At 32.1% G+C, this 21,113-nt stretch overlaps 1 protein-coding gene and 1 pseudogene across 1 annotated transcript; one reads left to right on the top strand and one right to left on the bottom strand.

The window, feature by feature from the left end:
* Positions 1–425: 425 nt before the first annotated feature.
* Positions 426–3,957, bottom strand: LOC111992584 (putative calcium-transporting ATPase 13, plasma membrane-type). The gene has a single exon (XM_065777312.1). It carries the CDS (start codon positions 3,761–3,763, stop codon positions 686–688), a length of 3,078 nt encoding a protein of 1,025 aa, XP_065633384.1. The 5' UTR covers positions 3,764–3,957; the 3' UTR covers positions 426–685.
* A 2,756-nt stretch (positions 3,958–6,713) lies between these two features.
* LOC111992583 (pentatricopeptide repeat-containing protein At2g36730-like) lies at positions 6,714–8,223 on the top strand (annotated as a pseudogene).
* Positions 8,224–21,113: the final 12,890 nt, after the last annotated feature.

The following is a 21,113-nucleotide window of genomic DNA, read 5'->3' as shown; positions in this document are numbered from 1 at the left end:
TGATCTTCTCAGAAGATTAGTCTCATCACTTCCCTTAGTAGAACAATGCACATCATTGTCATCTTAATTTTAGGCTGTGCACTTTCCTTACTATTTGATATCATTAACTGCTCTTTGATATCAATACAATTTTTTTGCTTGTATATGTGTGTAACTACTAAAAGGAAGTTTCTTTCATTTTATTTATTTATTTTAAATTATTCAGGAGAATGCCTAATATGTCACTGTAACTTTTACAAATGACTTGTGAATACATTTTTCTGGAATCACTTCCTTAATATTATTCTTCTTTCATTCCTTTTCCCCCCCACTCCTGTCTACCTACCTAGCTGGCCACATACTGGGTCTTTTTATTTACTTGTATATGGGTTAATAGGTTGCATCAAAATATATCCTAGTTTAAGAAACCACATACAAAATTCTGCTAATGCAAAAAGAGAACTAGGTATTTACTTATATTGCAACCTTGGAAATGACCTTTTCAGTCTTCCTCCATAAGGAAGTTACTGGTTACATCTTAAGCATTTACCTTATATCAACTTGAGAGAAATATGAATATTAAACTGAAAATAATAGCAAACCTCCATAGACAAGTTGAACTAATATTTTTTTATCTTCTATAAACTATTCAAGAAAATTTTATCCATGACATGATGAGGTAATAGCTAGATATTCAATTGAATATTTACATAGAAGCTCTTTGGTTTCCCAACTGCTTACTTGAAACTGGGATGCACTTTACAAGCCAACCAATTGGCCATGACAAACTTGCAAGTCCAATGCAAACACCCCATTGCCCCCAATCCAGTCTCTCAGTATTGGCAAATCTCTTTAGAAACTCCACCATCACTAGTTGAAGAACTATGGTGATCCCAACAATTGCTATAAACAGCTTGTTCTTAAGAATCCCTTTGAATATATTCTTCTTCTCCAGTTTTCTTGTGTTAAATTCATTGAAGACTTGGCAGAGGACAAATGTATTGAAAATGAGGGTGCTCTTAATGCTCTCCTTTACACCAAAGATGGATTTTCCCTTAAATTGTAAAACCAATAAGATGGTTACCTGATACACAGCCTGTGCCATGAGGTTCCGCCACATTATTTTGGTTATAAGTGGCTTAGATCGACCAATAGGTAGGTTTGCCATAAGATCATTAGTGGGTTTCTCAGTAGCCAAGGCTAAAGCTCCCAATGTATCCATTATCAGATTCACCCATAATAGTTGGACTGCAGTCAAAGGCACCTTACCAGAAGAAACAGCTGCAACAAAGTTGATAACAAGGGCAGCAACATTCACTGTGAGTTGAAACTGAATAAACTTTTGAATGTTTGTGTATACACATCTTCCCCACCTCAATACTGTTACCACAGAGGTAAAATTGTCATCCAAGATTACTATATCTGAGCTCTCTTTTGCCACTTCAGTTCCTTGGATCCCCATGGAAAGCCCAATGTCTGCTTCCTTTAGTGCAGGTGCATCATTGGTTCCATCACCTGTGACTGCAACCACATGGCCTTTCTTTTTCAAGCACTGTACCATAAGAAGCTTGTCAAAAGGAGATGACCTAGCCATTACAATGATTTTATCAATCTTTTCCATTCTCTCTTTAGGTGAGTAATTTCTAAATTGAACCCCTTCAACTACTGCTTCATTATCTAAATCCTCATGAGGATTGAGAATCTTGCATTCAAGAGCTATAGCCATTGCTGTATGCACATTGTCACCAGTGATCATTTTGATATTCACTCCAGCAGCTCTGCAAGATTCCACAGCTGCACTGACTCCTGGCCGACATGGATCCTTCAAGCCAACAAACCCTAATAATGTTAGCCTATTTTCTTCAAGCTTCTCAGGAGCTTGTCCACTTTCTTCTTCAACTTCTTTGTAGGCAAAGGCAATGCATCTCAGGCTTTTTTGTGCCATATTCTTAATAATAGTCTCAAGCTGCAACCTTTCTTCCTCATCCATTACTTTCAGCACCCCTTCTCTATCATAATAAGATGAACACATGGCCAGTATCATTTCAGCAGCTCCCTTCCAATGAGTATGAATAATTTTCTCATTGTTCCTCTTCACCAAAACCCCACTTCTCTTTTTCTCTGAATTGAAGGCCTCTACATGGATTGTGTGATAATTCTGCTTTACTTCATCAATACTCATATCCAAATTTAATACAGCCCAAGAAAGAATTGCTTTCTCAGTTGGGCTACCAGAAATCTCTGGAACTGATGTAGAATGTGGTTTGTAAACTGTAGCAGTTGTGTTTATGCTAACTGCTTGATGTAGTAGTTTGAGAATATTACCTGCCAAACCCGCAAAAGTGCCAGCTTTCACTGCTTCCTTTCCAACCCAAAACTCTGTAACTTTCATTTCATTTAGTGTAAGAGTGCCTGTTTTGTCTGTGCAGATTATTGTAGCGGAGCCCATTGTCTCACAAGAAGATAGTTTTCGGACCAAAGCATGATCATCCATCATGCATTTCATAGAATAAGCCAGAGTTAGAGTAACAGCCAATGGCAAGCCCTCTGGAATAGCCACCACAATGATAGTGACAGCAGCAGATACAATGCTCACTACTACATTCATCACATCATCAAACTTTGTCTTGCTGCCATTGAATTCCTTGTTTCCCTTGTCATCTCTAGTGTTCCCTGTGAAATACCGGATCAACATAACAAGAAGAACAAGTGCAGCCACCAGCAGTCCAATCTTACCAATATAAGAAGTTAGCTTGTTGAGGCGTGCTTGTAATGGCGTCTCCTTATTCAAATCACTGTTTATTGAACTCATCATCTCGCCCCACGCTGTGTTCATGCCCACAGAAGTGACAAGCATGAAACCAAACCCATCTGTGACCTTCGTGCCTGATAACATAAATGGATTCCTTTGATTGATCTCAATTTGGTCACTTTCACCAGTCATGCTAGACTCATCCACCTTCAAGGAATGCCCTTCCAAGAATAACCCATCAGAGGGAATCTGATCACCAATCTTCAAGCACACAATATCACCCACAACAACGTCAAATATGGATATAGGTTGGCGCCTCCCATCTCTCACAACTTGCACTGTTATATCACTCCTCTTTGTTGAAAGCTTCTGAAATTGTTTTGATTGTTTGAAGTCACTCACTGCAGACACAGTAACAACCAAAAAGACAGCAAGAATGATACTCCCGCCATCATACCACCCATCTTTCCAGCCATGTTGCTTGATACCGAAGCCAAGAGAGAGTACAGCACATGCCAGTAATATTATAATAGTTGTATCTTTTAATGCATCTAACACAAATCTTATAAACCTTTTTGGTGGTGGTTTATGGTATTTGTTGGCACCAAAAACATTCTGTCTATGAGTGAGATCAGCCTCACTACCATTAATACCGTTTTTTACATCGGTTTCAAGAATTAAAGCAAGTTCTTTTACCCCCCCAAACTCACTTAAAGACTCAAAGTTTTTGTCCCTTACCGTGTCACGAAGCTTTGTTGGATCGACAGTAAGCAATGTAATGGCTTTGCTATCCAGTGGGGAGTCTTCGTTGATACGCTGCACGTCAATGGCAACGTAGGAAAGGGTGCGCAAGAGAGAGCCATCCTTGTCAAGGACTTTCTTGGTCAAAGAAAAAAGGAGCCTGGTGAAAGATATGGCCGTGAAGGCCGTTCTCCATCTGCGCTTGTGGGTCTTGGAGACGGACCACCAGTCTTCTTGTCCTTCATCACATATAGCTATCTCGCTAGGCTTTCGAAACCTAATCGTAGACATGACTATGGAATGGAAACAAATAGAGAGATAAGAGAGAGTGTGTGTGTGAACACGAAGACTAAACAGCACAAGGAGAGTTTATTTATTTATGTATATTTTGTGAAAATGAGTTTAGGGTTGTTTGCAAAGGAGAGGCAGGATGATGTTAAGAGCTAATGGAGAATGTGTATAACTTGCAACAATTTCCTTTGTACATATAGTACTTGTTATGATCAAGAAGAGAAGTTTCTCTGCGACTTCTTTTTCAGTTTTTTTTTTTTTAATTTTATTTTTTAGATAGGTAGATAGTGGGAGAAAGAATGTTACAGGTTCACAGTAGCTTCTTAGTAATTGAAATGTAGATTCCACTACACGTTGAAGACTATTTAGAATTTTCATTATAATTTACAGGATTATTCGATGACTTGGTATAATGCATGAATTTATTTCTAAAATTGAATCCTAATTGATTGAGTGTTTTATAATTCTCTTTAGAAGTAAATTAGTAATTGCAGTATTCACGCCTTTCTTCTTAGCCAATCATAAAAAAGTGTGACTAGCTAGTACAGTTGCACTTTTTTTTTCCTTTTTTTTTTAATAATTCATGGTTGTGCTACTTTTGGATGACTCATATGATCATTCGCAATCGGTGCATGCCTTAAAATATATTTTATTATGTGTATTGAATGCTTTCAAGTTAATTAATACAACTTTCTCTGTTTCTCAAATAAATAAATAAATACAACTTTCTCAACCAAAAAAAAAAAAAAAAAGAAGTTAATTATTACAATTATTTTCTAAAAAAAAATAATTAATTATTACGATCAAATTTGAGTAAACTTTACTTAACTTTACTTTACGTCTTTTTTTTTTTTTTTTTCTTCTGAGAATCAAGTGCACCTTTACTTCTTCTCAATCGAAAAAGAAAAAAAGCAAAAAGGTGAACCTATACTTTTTTTTGTTGAGAAAAGTGAACCTGTACTTATATGGAGATATTGTAACAAACTACTTTATTTTTTTTCTTTTTTTTCCTTTTTGCTAGTTATTTAGATTTTATTTTTTCATAATTACATTATACAAATGAGAAGAGAAAAAAAGAGCATAATAGTGCATTTTTTTCTCTTATGCAACTCTAGCAAAGCACTAGAGCAGCTCTAATACATTGCTAAAAAATATTTTTTAAAAATGAATGAAAACTTTCACAATATTTGTTTTTCAAATTGGAACATTTATTTATTTTTTATAATTTATTAGTTACAACAATGGAGGAAAAATAATTAACCCTAATTGTTTCCTATAGAGGACTGGCAGTACTACTAAGTTACAAAGTCCTATTATTTGAATTTTTTTTTTTTTTTTTTTTTTTTTGAAAGAGAAAATTTCCTAATATACCTTCGAATAACTTTTGACTTTTTTGAGAAACAAATAATTTTTTTTTTTATTAATTCCGAGTTGTTCATTTTTACACCCACTATAAATATAATATATGTTAAGCCTGCCTTTTCTACCAGTCCACTATTTTGGTATATAATATTTTGATAGAACTATATATATATATATATATATATAGGTGCTACCTCATTACTTTGATAGAGGATCATTACTTTTTATATTTGAATTATTGCTGAAGATATAACCTTTCTAAAAAAAAAAAATTGTTGAAAGATATTTTTTTTTTTTTTTTTTTTTCACAAATACAATATAATTTTAACTTATAGCATCCCTTTCATGATGATTACTTATTATATCATTAAGTCAAGACACTAATTAATATTTCTTTTCTCACACAAACAAATATATATGGCATCATTTTCTCTTTATTAGCTTAATCCCATAATTTGTTATTTCAGATGAATGAGGTGAAAATCTATCCTCTTATATTGTTTTATATAAACAGAAATTAATCCCTCAAGTTAGCTTTGCAACACCTATCACGACATTAAATCAGATTTTTTTTTTCCTTACAACAAAATAAAGAAACGACGTGGTTTTTATTTTTATTTTTATTATTATTATTATTTTTTTTTAAACCAAGAAACCGTAGGCTTTTGACGTTTTTTGCCCCATAGATAATGGAAACGATGTTATTAATTACATGGTTTTGCCCTAACAAGTATTAAATGTTTCTTTATTATTATTATTTATTTATAAAAATGTATTAAATTATATTTTCATATAGTTGGTTAATGCCTTGGACTTTGACTCTTGGACCATTTATTAGAATCAGACTTGACTTGTTGACCCTACAAGCAAGTCTTTTAACGTAGAAGGTTAGTTGCTGAGAAAAGATGGTTAAATTCAAGTCTCAGCACAAGTATTTTGGCTTAGAGTTGAAGGTATCTATGCCCATGGTACGTAGAAGGTTGTAATGAACACTAAAGTTTGATCAGCATTTCCTGCCTTTTATTATTATTATTATTATATATTTTTTGAGATGGATGTAGTTACTTTTTTTTTTTTTTAGGGAAAGATAGATGTAGTTACTAGTTAGTACTTAGTATTACACATTTCATATTGATAAATTAACCAATGTTTAAGAAAGAAAGGAAAAAAAAATTAACCAAGGTGTAGACTTCCTATTTCATTCCTTAATTATGATGCATAAAATTTTACTCGTGTGTCCGCAAATGATGAACAAATTAAAGGATGAGCATTTCCCCAATCTCTCTCTCTCTCTCTCTCTCATTTGATTTTGATTTTACTTTTATTTATGGTTTTAATTTCTATTTTATTATTCTACCATTTTTCACCTTTATTTTTATCAAATTCTAATTTCATTTCTTGTCTCATCTCACTTTATTAAAATTATTTTTTTATTTTAATTTTGGCGAAAATTACTTTTTAGTCCCTACATTTTTAGACGATTCCCATTTTATTCCCTTCATTTTATTTTTACCTCTTTTAGTCTATTTTCTGAAAAACGCTTCCCGTTTTGGTCCCTGCCGTTACTCATTTAACAGAATTATCTTACATGGCAAACGGTCTAACAGTGAATGCTGACGTGTTCATTAAAATAATATTAAAAAAATTATTTACATTTTTAAAAATGCCACATCGGCAATTTAATTTTTTCTTACAAACCACGTCACATAAAAATAATATAAAAATTTCTAACCTAATTATTTTTTAAAAAAAAAGAAAAGAAATTAGTTAAATTAATTTTTTTCTTTTTTTGGAAGAACATGAAGAACTCAAAACTATGTGTTCTTCATTTTCTTTGTGTTCTTTGCGTTCTTCCCCAAAAGATTGACTCATAATCTTAGCAAATTAATCCTTATTTTCTTCCCTTTTCTTTGTCTTTCTTTTCTTTTTCTTTTTCTTTTTTCATGTATTTTCTTAGCATACAAACCCAAAAAATTTTCACACGCTCAAAAGAAAACCTTCAAACCGGTTCCCCTGCCTTCTAAATCTCAAACCTTCCTCTTTCTTCCAAAACTCTCACAATTCTTTCAACCTCCATGGCTGGCCTCCTCTACTCATCGCCAGTACTGCCACCACCACAACCAGCGGTGGTTCTCTTCTTTTCTTTCTCTGAAACGACCTACTCTCTCTCTCACGATTCGCTCAAACTCAAACCCAAATGGCTCAAACTCTCTCTAACTCACAGATCATTGTCTCTCTATCCCAGATCGGTCGATTCTCTATGGTTTCGATGATTCAACGCCTTTGCCGTGGAACATTGTCATCAGGGGATATGCCTCGAGTGATTCTCCGAAAGAGGCGATATGGGTATTTCTTGGAATGCAAAGGCGAGGAATTAGACCCAATAAACTCACGTTTCCATTCCTTTTCAAGGCATGCGCGGCGGTTACTGCGGTTAAGGAAGGGAGGTAGGTTCATGGGGAGGTTGTGAAGTGTGGTTTGGACTTTGATGTGTATGTTCAAAACAGTTTGATCAGTGCTTATGGGTGTTGTAAGAGGATTCCGGATGCGTGTAGGGTGTTTGATGAAATGTCTATGAGAACGGTTGTTTCTTGGAATGCTGTAATAACTACTTGTGTTGAGAACATGTGGTTTGATGATAGGATGTGTTATTTTTTGAAGATGAGGGATTTTGGTTTTGAGCCGGATGAGACCACTATGGTGGTTATGCTTTCTGCATGTGCTGAGCTTGGAAACTTGAGCTTAGGGAGATGGGTTCATTCCCTAGTTATTGTGAGAGGGATGGTTTTGAATTTTGAATTGGGTACTGCCGTTGTGAACATGTATGCAAAATCTAGAGATATAGATTATGCGTGGTTGGTGTTTGATAGAGTGCAAGAGAAAAATGTTTGGACATGGAGTGCAATGATTTTGGGGCTAGCTCAACATGGGTCTGCAAAGGAAGCTCTTGGATCTTTTCTTAAAGATGATGTATAACTCATCAAAGAAAATGAAGAACACATAGTTTTGAGTTCTTCGTGTTCTTCCAAAAAAAGAAAAAAATTAATTTAACTAATTTCTTTTTTTTTAAATAATTAGATTAGAAATTTTTATATTATTTTTATCTGACGTGGCTTTTTCTTAAAATTAAATTGTTGATGTGGCATTTTTAAAAATGTAAATAATTTTTTTAATATTATTTTAATGAACACGTCATCATTTACTGTTCGACCGTTTGCCACGTAGAATAATTCTGTTAAATGAGTAACGGCAGGGACCAAAATGAGAAGCATTTTTCAGAATAGGAACTAAAAGCGGTAAAAATAAAATGTAGGTACTAAAATGGGAATCGCTTGAAAATGTAGGGACTAAAATGTGCTTTTCTCCTTTAATTTTTAACTCAAATGAATTTTTTACTATTTTAAAATTTTTGTCCAACTTTTACTTTTGAATTTTAGTGGCTTAAAAAGAAAGAAAAATTAAAAAGGAGAAAAATTAGTGCTGGTGAGGTGAGGCGTACACTGTTGTATTAACAGTGTGACTAGACCCTACAACATCAAACAAAAATTATAGATATAATTTATTTTATAGATTATAAATTTTTTTTAGTAAATTTAAAAGACTATTTTAGTTAAATTTTATTATATAAATTTCATAAAATTTAATAGAAGTTTCATTATTTTTATTTTTATTTTTTTGAGAAAAACTTATGTTACTTGTTATCCTCCATTACTTTGATCTTTGGGAATACATATAATTTTTTCATCAGGTGTCGCAGGGTGGTTTTTATTATCATCCTTTTCAATGAGAAATTTCAAGAATGAGTTTTATGGGTCAAGAATTTTATGACAAGAAAAAGGTAGAAAACATAGATTTGCTTCAAACTAAAGAATTTTATGGGTCAAGTCCAAGTTAGTATGGTAGATCTAAAATATGATTTATAAAAGGAATAGGAAAAAAATGAAAAAGAAAAATTATTGGTGCTTCTCTTTATGTAAAGTCGAAAGGACTAGCTAGGATTTGATTCTCCAAAAGAGAAAAAAAAAAAAAAAAAAAAAAAAAAAAAACAAAGAAAAAAAAAAAAAAAAAGGCCTTTCTTGTTGGTTATAATAAGAACAACTTGTACTAAAGCCATTTCTTTGTAACTTCTCCAAAGAAACATGGGTGAGGGGGAGAAGCACCACCAAAATTCCATTTCTTAGAGTGCAAGACACTCATAGACTTGACCATAATGGATTATGCGATATTGCCTTCCTCAAGCAAGTTTGTCCAAGATTTTCCAGCTTTTTGTTTTTTGTCTCACATTTTACTAAATTAGCATCAAAATTAAAATTTTGAAAATAAATTAGCTTTTATCTTTTTGTCTCACTTGAAATAAATAAACCACAGAGAATGATAGGATGCTAACAACATTGAAAGACATTATGCTTACTAATTACTATAGAAGGAATGTAAAGATTAAGTTTGTGATTTATATGTGGGTTTCAGTTAATTTAATTAGTAAAGTCTATTGTTACCGAATAAGAGACCTGGATTCAATCCCGCCTATACCAAAAACCAAGAATAAACGGCATAAGTTGAAAATCTTTGAATCTTTTTTTTTCAATGATTTATACATCACCCTCCACTAGTATTCAAAAGACTTTATGCGTTACACTTGGAATCACTTATATTTTTGAAAAGCAGTATGAAACACAACTGAACTTCCAAGCACATTCTGACCAAAAAGAAAATAAATAAATAAATAAATAAACTTCCAACCATATTTTTGTTTATTAATTGATACCATTTGAATCAATAATAGTTATTCTAATTCATTCTTTATTTTTTACCTCTTTTTTTTTTATTAGGGGAGTGGGGAGCACTTTCCCACCTTTATATCTGGCATTCGTAGTTCAAAAATTTCACCTTCATCTTTGAAACCAATCAATTTTCTCATTATGTTTGGAAAATGAACAAATACCCAAAATTCGTTACTTTCTTAGTTGAATTAAACAAAAAATTTTGAAAACATTATTAGTCTAACACCACAAAGAAGAGAAAAAGTTGATGTGATTGCATTGTTGTTATTTTGGATAGGATTTGTAATAATTGTGATGACATTGGATTTAATTGAAGAAGTAATGGATTTTAGGAAATTGCTTATTTTTAGATATGATATTATTTCAAACTTATGACGTCTGCTTTATGATGCTTACTCTTTGTTATCAGGTCAAGACACTAATTTATTTTTTGTGCAGAGATGATTAAACCTCAATTGTCTTATTCAATGGCAATAGACTTTATTAATTGAGCTAATTGAAATTTGGAACCCTTGCATCTTTACCACTTAAGTCAATATAGGAAACCTATTTCTTTAACCATAGAAAATTGAGGTATTCCTTTCCCATCAAGTTGTTATGAGCCCAGTTTTGCGTGTAAAGCTTTCCTACGCAACAACATTGATTCTTTCCTTTTCCTTTCCTTGTCTGAACTCACACATGTAAACTGTTTTTTAGGTAGAAAAAGCATTGGTAGTATTTTATTGAGTATTATAATTTATAAGTATAAATTATAACAATTGTGCATGCGGTAACAAGTGCCTTCACCCTAAAAGTAACAGATTGTGAGTTTAAGTTAGCAAGTTGATCTTTTCAATAAAGTGAGGTAAGACTACCCACCATGACATCTAACAAACTCCACAAAGTAAGAGTTTTGTGCATTGGAGTTTGGATATGACATTTTTTGTCATTATTTGTACATCAAAGGTTATAACATTTGCAATACATGGAATTGAAATTATAGTCAGGGAAATATGCATATCATACCATATATTATATATACATACTTTTTTTTTTTAACAAAATTATGTATTATTAAACAAAATTATTTTGTAAAATATATATTTTTTATAATTAAAAGTTAAAAAAAAAACATGTATTAAACATTTTGTGTACTATATTTGTACAAAAATATTATATATATATGTAAGTAAGTATGTATGTACGTATGTATGTATATTATATTTCAATCTAAAAATACCTCATTTATGTATGGATGAATCCTAGCTTTTTTTTTTTTTTTTTTTTTTTTTNCACATGCATTCCTGTGTTTCTAGCAAAGATGTTCAGATTTCAAATATCCTCTTCTCTAATTATCAAATTATTAGAAAAAAGTATATATAGACATTTTTCAAAAGAGCTTTTTCATCAGTTAGTTCAACCTCTTAAGCTCAAGCTCATAAACTTAATTAAGCACCTTTATGCTCATCTAGATTAGGCATGCTTACAACCCTAGTAGCAAATATAGATGACAAGAGCCTTGTAGTTTAATTGACACATTCATGTGTTTCCAACAGAGATGACCGTGGTTCAAATCTATTCTCCCCTAACTATTGAACTCTTAAAAATATATACACACACACACAGACATTTAGAGAGAGAGAAAAAAAAAAAAAAAAAGGCCTTTCTTGTTGGTTATAATAAGAACAACTTGTACTAAAGCCATTTCTTTGTAACTTCTCCAAAGAAACATGGGTGAGGGGGAGAAGCACCACCAAAATTCCATTTCTTAGAGTGCAAGACACTCATAGACTTGACCATAATGGATTATGCGATATTGCCTTCCTCAAGCAAGTTTGTCCAAGATTTTCCAGCTTTTTGTTTTTTGTCTCACATTTTACTAAATTAGCATCAAAATTAAAATTTTGAAAATAAATTAGCTTTTATCTTTTTGTCTCACTTGAAATAAATAAACCACAGAGAATGATAGGATGCTAACAACATTGAAAGACATTATGCTTACTAATTACTATAGAAGGAATGTAAAGATTAAGTTTGTGATTTATATGTGGGTTTCAGTTAATTTAATTAGTAAAGTCTATTGTTACCGAATAAGAGACCTGGATTCAATCCCGCCTATACCAAAAACCAAGAATAAACGGCATAAGTTGAAAATCTTTGAATCTTTTTTTTTCAATGATTTATACATCACCCTCCACTAGTATTCAAAAGACTTTATGCGTTACACTTGGAATCACTTATATTTTTGAAAAGCAGTATGAAACACAACTGAACTTCCAAGCACATTCTGACCAAAAAGAAAATAAATAAATAAATAAATAAACTTCCAACCATATTTTTGTTTATTAATTGATACCATTTGAATCAATAATAGTTATTCTAATTCATTCTTTATTTTTTACCTCTTTTTTTTTTATTAGGGGAGTGGGGAGCACTTTCCCACCTTTATATCTGGCATTCGTAGTTCAAAAATTTCACCTTCATCTTTGAAACCAATCAATTTTCTCATTATGTTTGGAAAATGAACAAATACCCAAAATTCGTTACTTTCTTAGTTGAATTAAACAAAAAATTTTGAAAACATTATTAGTCTAACACCACAAAGAAGAGAAAAAGTTGATGTGATTGCATTGTTGTTATTTTGGATAGGATTTGTAATAATTGTGATGACATTGGATTTAATTGAAGAAGTAATGGATTTTAGGAAATTGCTTATTTTTAGATATGATATTATTTCAAACTTATGACGTCTGCTTTATGATGCTTACTCTTTGTTATCAGGTCAAGACACTAATTTATTTTTTGTGCAGAGATGATTAAACCTCAATTGTCTTATTCAATGGCAATAGACTTTATTAATTGAGCTAATTGAAATTTGGAACCCTTGCATCTTTACCACTTAAGTCAATATAGGAAACCTATTTCTTTAACCATAGAAAATTGAGGTATTCCTTTCCCATCAAGTTGTTATGAGCCCAGTTTTGCGTGTAAAGCTTTCCTACGCAACAACATTGATTCTTTTTTTCCTTTTCCTTTTGTCTGAACTCACACATGTAAACTGTTTTTTAGGTAGAAAAAGCATTGGTAGTATTTTATTGAGTATTATAATTTATAAGTATAAATTATAACAATTGTGCATGCGGTAACAAGTGCCTTCACCCTAAAAGTAACAGATTGTGAGTTTAAGTTAGCAAGTTGATCTTTTCAATAAAGTGAGGTAAGACTACCCTGCCAATTAGACTACAAGACTATTGACATATTCTTCTAAAAAAAAAAAACTCTTGACATATGCTATTACTAGGGTTGTAAGCATGCCTAATCTAGATGAGTATAAAGGTGTGATAACACCTTAAAATGTATACTTGTTATATATTTATGTGAATGTTATCTCCTTATTACTATGCTTAATTTGTATAATTGAGTTATGATTTTCATTAATCACTATTATTTATCTTTACATAATATCTTGAATAAGATGTCATTCATTGTGTGTAATTTTCTACTTTTAGGATATTATGTGAAAAAAATGAGTTTACAAGAGTTTGTGAAAGAATGGAGGTGAAAGTACTAGAATTAAAGAGGAGCTAAAGGACCAAGTTTAATGTCTAAGGAGGTGCAACTGGAGTGCTTAGGTTGTTTACCATGTTTGGAAGGTTTAAATAAGGGGGGAAAAAAAAAATCAAAGAAGCAGAATCTGGAAAGGAAAAATTAGATTTGAGCACTGATCAGTATTTTGGGCATATATCTCTCATCAAAAATCCAATTGACTCAAAACTGGATGGGCTGGAACCGTGACTTAATTATCTACAACTCTCCAGTTTTGAGTTTTTCATAATTCATAATTTTTGAAAGCCAAAATTAACTCACAATTTACTGCTATAAATTTGGATGAAAATTAAATAGTAAAATTTTTTATTTTTCTTTGGACACTTTAGGCTTTTGAAGAGAGGCGGTGGAGAAAGAATTTAGAGGGAAAAAACTTGTATTTTATTTTCTCTAATGGCAGCCTAAACTCTTTGTTAGGGCTACGGGTTATGTTTCTTCTATACGGTATGAATATTCAATGTGATTATTTCTAAGATTTTAGACAACGACATATTTGATTGATTAGTTAGATTTTTTATTTTTTATTTTTTATTTTTTTATGGATTAGTTCTTCCATGCTTTCAATAGGTTCAATCATGTTCTTCTTATTGTTTAAATAAATTTCTAATAGTTTGAAATAGAAATCAGATTTTAAAGTGAAAGAGTTTTTCTGAAAACTATTATAACCGCATTATTAATCTAGATTATCATACTTTCTTGAATTGTCTCAGTTCAACTGAATCATAGGTTTTTAATTATTTAAGAACAATCAATTATGAAATACATATTTTCTTAGATCACAAAGAATTTCATATTAATATAGGAAAACAACCCGATGTCTTGGCATTTACATTATTGATTTAAATTGGTTTTTTATTTTGTTTTATTATTATTCTTGTTAATGATTACCAAGCAAAAGTATTTTTCTTCTTTACCCAATTTTTTTTTTAATTATATTATCTTTAAATTTACCCTACTCCTTGTGGTTTGACCTCGGTACTCTGAGAATTATATTGTTACGATCTCCTACACTTGGGATTGAGCGAGCAAGGTACTTAATGAAGTTTGATTATTCACTTTATTATTAAGTTAAAGATAAGCTCAAGCTTAACACTAAATGAAAATTTTATATTCATGCTTGGTTTGTTAATTTTCAAAAGATTTAACTTATTAATGAGTTTGATTGAGTTAATTAATTAACTTAATACAAGTTTGAGTTAAGAAAATTATCTTTCTAACTTCTTAAGTATCGTACACCAGCCATGTAAGGAACCACTAGTTCCTAAAGGGGATGGATAATAATTGTAGTGGGATGTATGAGAATTATATGGGGTTTGATTAGATTTGAGGCAATCAACCTCCATTAGAGAGATTAAAAGAGACAAAATGTATTAAGGAAACAATTTGCAATATTATTCAATGAATGGAAACGTGATTACAATTAGGTATTTATAGAATCATAAAACTAATCTATTGACCCACATGACATTATCCTCACTACAAAAAACGAGGGCTATAGCCGCGTTTTTTTAGCCATGTTTACAAAAAAAGTAGCTTAAACTATTAACATATAGCTGCATTTTCAGTTTAGGTGTTTATAGCCATGTTTTTTTGGATAGGGCCTATAGCCGCGGTTTTAAAGCATGGCTATAGGTCTTGCGGATTTTTTTTTTTTTTTTTTATTAAAAAAGAGGACCTATAGCCGCGTTTAAAAAACTTGGCCATAGCCAACCAAAAACCGCATTTTTAAGGAACGCGGCTTAGAATCTTGACCTATAGTCAAGTTCTTATAGCATGGCTATAGGTCCAACCGAATTTTTTATTTTATTTTATTTTTTAAAGAGGACCGATAGCCACGTTTTAAAAACGCTGCCATAGCCAACCTAAAGTTGCATTTTTAAGAAACATGACTTGAAATCCTGATCTATAGTTGCGTTTTTAAAGCGTGGCTATAGGTCCAATTGATTTTTTATTTTTTTTTTAAAGAGGACCTATAGCCGCGTTTAAAAACCGCAGCCATAGCCTACCTAAAGCTACATTTTTAAGAAATGCGGCTTAAAATCCTAAACTATAGTCACGTTTTTAAAGAGTGGCTATAGGTCCAACCGAATATATATATATATATATATATATTTAAAAAAGAGGACCTATACTCGTGTTTACAAAACTCAACCATAGGTCCTGCAAATAATAATAATAATAATAATAATAATAATAATGTAGCTATTATGGCTCTTGGAAAGCGCTGCAAAAGATCCTGCCAGCTTAAAATTAAAATAAAAAAAAAATAAAAAAAATCGTTAAAACCTATGCTTATCTAACCCTAAGCTTATTTCTTCTTCTTTTCAAAACCTGCTATTCACCCACTCTCTCTAATTCCATCTCTCACTAGCTCCCATATATCATTGCTGACCTCCTCTCCCTGGGTCCGGCCGAACTCATCACCGTGCCGCCACCTTCATTCTCACTATGCCACCACCTTCATCCTCACTATACCGTGCTACCACCTTCGTCCTCGCTATGCTGTCGTTGACTTCCTCGCTCTCACTTGTCGATTCAGACGAAGTCCAGCTCTCCATGTGCATTAATAATTTCAACAAGTATTAAATATAATTATCATGCTTAGAATTGTAACTAACTAACTAAATGCAACATTACAACAAAGGAAAAGTTAACAAATGCCCTAAAGGCATTGGTTTAAGGAATATTATTTGAAACTTTTTATGAAAAAAGAAAAAAAAAATTTTGACAACTTTTTATATTTCCTATTAAAGTGGTATTAAAAATTTCTTAAAAAGGTTTATTAACAAATGCCATAAAAGCATTCATTAAAAGGACTCTTACAACAATTATTATCTATGTGCCTCTAGTAATTACTAACATTTCCCTCCCCTTCAAAAAACCTTGCCCCCAAGGTTTGATTGTATTCTTCATAAGAGGTGATAGGCCACTACACCAATACTCCAAGGCATCTTGACTGTCAAACACACCAAAAGCTCCAAAATAATTAATCACATGCCCATAGCTTGATAATATCACAGAAGTTTGAAGAAATGACACATGATGTTCTCTTTGCTAGAACAGAAATTAAATTGTTAGTTTCGCACAACATGTGAAATAAGCACCCCGTAATAGACAATTCTGTATTGAATTTTAGAGTCTTGCCAGCCCTTTTTCATTGTAAATTTCAGTGTTGAATTTTATAGTCTTGACAACCTTTTTTTCATTGTAAAATTTATATTGCCCACAAACCTCTCCAGTGGGAATCCACTAGTGGCAAGGCATGATTGCCACCTAGCTAGAAGAATATGTTCAACCACGAAGGCAAGTTCCATAAGGAGTCCATTGTTTGCATTACCCACTTTGTCTTTATCGTGTAGCACAGTAGGCTTGTAATATGCCTCATCTTTAATGATAATAGCTTCGACATAAGTAATTATCTCATCAATGAATCTATATTTATATATTATATATCTAAAATCTAAAGTATAACATTTACTGTTGCTATACTATATTGTGCCATCTCATTTGCCATGTCATTGGTCATTTTTTTTTCTTATTTATTTTCTATTCCTAAATTCTGTTGACAATATATATATATATATAAAGCTTTTTTTGTGCCACATCGTTAGCATCCTTTCTTATTTTTTTAGTTTTTGCAATTTTTACTTTATTCAACATTTCATCTTCTTTAATCATTGTCTTTTTAGTTCAATTTTTCATCTCCTCCAATTATTATCTTCTTAAATTTTTTATTTGATTTCCTTTATATATTTTTAAAATTTTGCTTTATAACTTTTTACATTCTACCGTTTCACTTTTTTCAACCTTTCATATACTTTTATCCTAACTCTTCCATCTTAATTTTCTTATAAATTTCTTTTTAATTCATTTCCGCCTCTCTCCTATATTCCTTCCAAGTTGTTCATGGCAAAAAGGTCAATACTCTCTCTGTCTCTCTCTCTCCAATTTTGTTTCTTTTTTGGTGAATTTTTTGATTGTTTCAACTACTTTTTTTTTTTTTTTTTTTTTTTTATAAAAAAAAAAAAAAGCGTTTTGTAGTGTTTGTGACATTCCTATGGCAATGAATTAACCATCAAAATCACAATTTGAAGAACAAAGTTAAAGTCCAAATTGAATATCATCAAGTTATATGATGATTTATAAGGCTAACAAATTGTATTTTTTAAATAAGTTACATAACTCATTAAAAAAATAGTACGACTTGTATCTTCAATAGCCACATAGTAGGTGAGAGAAACTAGCTGAAACAATGTTGAAGATTATCCATAGGCAACAACAACTCTCTATCAACAATTTAGCTAGTTAATTTCAAGATCCTTGTTTGCATAGAAATGTTTTACTTTAGTACAAAGATTCGTATACCGTATACATGATCTTAATTTGGCTCAACCACACAACATATAAAACCAAACATGGCAAGACTGTATCGTTTGTGGAACATTGTGAGAAGTATCATAAAATTCACAAGTCGTGGTCGGAAGTGAAAAACTAGTGTACCCAATTAACATTGTGAGATATATGCATCGATCCTTCATTCCTACTTTCGTAGCAAGTGTTGTAATATGGCAGCATATAATGTATACATTCGGATCGGGTCTGTTTAATTAGATGAGTATGATTCACGGGTCAACCATTTTGGACTGCAAGTACAAGAGAGTGTGAGGAAACTTCGTCCAACCTTCTTTTCTCTCTCAACTTTCAAACCCAATCAGTTAATTAATATGGCAGTTTGTCTATTTTTTTTTTCTTCTCATTAATCTGAAAATATACAACCGTTAGATTCTACCCGAGCTAGGGTGCCTTGAAAATTTCCACGAAAGTTCAAAGTTCTAACTTTTTGGTACGGACGTACGGTATAAGGCGTTGCTTCAAGTTTATCCCTCATTACAATGGATTTTTCTTCTTATTATTTTTTTAGAAGGGTGGGGGTGTTGAAATTTTTTGTTTCCCAAGTTTATATTTAGGGGATATAAATTTCCACAAAGAAATATATATATAATTTTTTTTTTTTCCTGCAGAATTTTTCTTGGGATGAAACAGGGGAATTTGCCTATGTTAAGTATTAGTATATATATTGAATTATTTCAGTCATTTGATTGTGATCTCTAAATTAAGGAGGTTTCATCATTTCATATTCAATATTAGCAATATAATCATTGCAAACGAGCTGAGACTAATTTCTAGTAGTCGGCAATAAGCTTGTGAATATATGCGTCAGTGTTGTCTGAATATGCACGTATACAATAAGAATTCTGAAGGATTAATGCAATCGTGGAATACTTAGGAAATAGTTCAAACTTTCAATAACAATTTTATCGAACTCTTTCATAAGAAGGTTACTTATCCTTTTTCCTCTTTTTGTTAGATTAGTTTTGATCATAAAAAGTGCACAACCCCCATTGCTTAACTTTTTTGAGAAGGACCCCCATTGCTTAACTTGAAGGCTAAGGTTGATTAAACTCCAGCCCTTTTATCCATATAATATTGGAGGTAACGTGTTAATGGGTTGTATTCGGGGTCATATCAAGAGAAAAATATTTTTTCTCATAAAAAAAAAAGAGAAATATTTGACATCAATTTCAACCCAACCAATTTAATAATCATGTCAAAACTTTTCAATCTTAACACGATTTACTTATTAATTGGATTGATACAACAAGACTCATGCAGCCTGCTTAATGTACTGTTGGATTGATAGTACACAATTAATTTCAACTTGTTTAATAAACATGTATTGAGTTAACATGGATGCAACCTATTCCAACTCATTTAAAAAATATCCAAAAGAATGAATTTTTTAACATAAAATTTAAAATTCTTTTAATAACTCAATTTTATAGGTAAAATACGAATCTATATTGAGCAAAAATGACATTTACATAAGTCAGATCATTTTAGATTGATTACAAGTTAAACAAGTCAACATAGAATTAACCCTAACTTATTAATCATATCAAAACGAATTTTTATGTTTGACACAACTCATCTACCCTAAATAAAAATCCCAAAATATCATGCCTTGTTTGCATCATTTTGCATGCAGGTCGTGTTAAATATGATCAAACAAGACCACAATTGACATCTCATGCATGCACAAAGGCCCCAGTCGTCTCAGACTCCCAGGCGCCATGCGGCACATTTTTGTCGTGGGCCATGAATGTTTACAGGGAGCAAACAGCTTTAATGGGAAAAATGACAAGATGATAACTCTAATCCATGGTGTCAGCACTCACCGCTTAATATGTTCAACCATTAATTGGAACTTCACTCTCTAAACAATGGAAAACTTCCACAGACTTCTCCCCCAAAAATTAAAATACCAGAAACTTCATTGAGGGAGCTGCGTGTATTCACTTTTTTAGTTTTATGGATTTTCTGCCATTCCTTTGATTACTTGAACATTGAACACGCATTGTTCACAAAAAAATTACAATTCATTCTAATCTTCTTTAAATTTTTAATCGAATGATGAAAATTCTCTCACTATTTTATAAGCAATCAGCAACCCTATATATATATATATATATATATAAACACACACATTACAACCAGAGTAGCATTCTTTTAACATACCCTAAACTATTCAGCCCAAAAAAAGAAAAGAAAAAAACCTTAAAATGATACCCCTACTACTGTTGAATAAGTATTAGAGTTGACACTGAATAATAAGTTTAGACATAAAATTTTAAAACTATGTAATGTTAGTAATAAGTTCAAATAAGAATTAGTAAAAAAATTACTGTAAAAATTATTGTGTCAATTGACGTCGAATCGCGTGCAGTTGATCATTTGTAAGGGTCAGGCATTTTCCTTGTCAAATTATTTACCTTCAAAGCAAGTGCAAACTAGTTTTAACTTTTTTGAACAATGTCATATGCCTCATGGAAGAGCTGGTATATGGTATACCTGGCATATATGCCGGGTCACTCACACATAGGCAGGCCCCACACACTATGCCGGGTACAACATATAATTTTTTCTCATGGAGACTCTTTTTCTTCCTTTTTATTTTTATTTTTATTTTTTAAAAATACAAAATTTCTTACCATATATCATGACATGGATCGATTGCTATATACATGTGCTATAAAGTTATGGCATCGTTTGCACGTCAAAAGCACCAGTGGGTATGATGATTATGACCCGTTCTTAGTTCTTACACCAATCAATTTGTATATCATTGATATGGAAGAATTATAGCAGGTACCATGAGCCTAACCCGTCAGCTTCTGCTCTGGCTGACGGGTCCGTTATGACGAATGCTGTAGGCTAAGCATGAAGGAATGCATGCTGACTAGATCAAGACAAAACCGACGGGCTGAAGTCCCCAAGTCTAACTGACGGCAATTTGGAGCCCCTAGGCTACTGAACGTAGCGAGAAGCTGACGCCAACTCAGCTGAAAGGGAAAGTGCAAGCTGACGGTTTTAAGGCCGACGGTTCTATGAAAACCATGACTTGGTCACCACGCATGGGTTTTAGGGAAATTGCTTGTATTCCACGCTCAGTATCAGAGTCCTATAAGGAAAGGATTCCGCAATCTACGCGCATAAGGATTCCTATAAGGAAAAGACTTCTACTCCAAGGAAGAAAGGTCCACCCTCTACTGCTATAAAAACCC

Source organism: Quercus suber, unplaced genomic scaffold (genome assembly GCF_002906115.3).
Source record: "Quercus suber isolate HL8 unplaced genomic scaffold, Cork oak 2.0 scaffold_153, whole genome shotgun sequence".
NCBI lineage: Eukaryota > Viridiplantae > Streptophyta > Magnoliopsida > Fagales > Fagaceae > Quercus > Quercus suber.
Note: the sequence above shows the minus strand (reverse complement) of the source record. Positions and strands in the feature narration are given on the sequence as shown.

Bases quoted from the DNA above. Each gene is read 5' to 3' on its own strand.
- LOC111992584 (XM_065777312.1), bottom strand. From the start codon at position 3,763: ATGTCTACGATTAGGTTTCGAAAGCCTAGCGAGATAGCTATATGTGAT.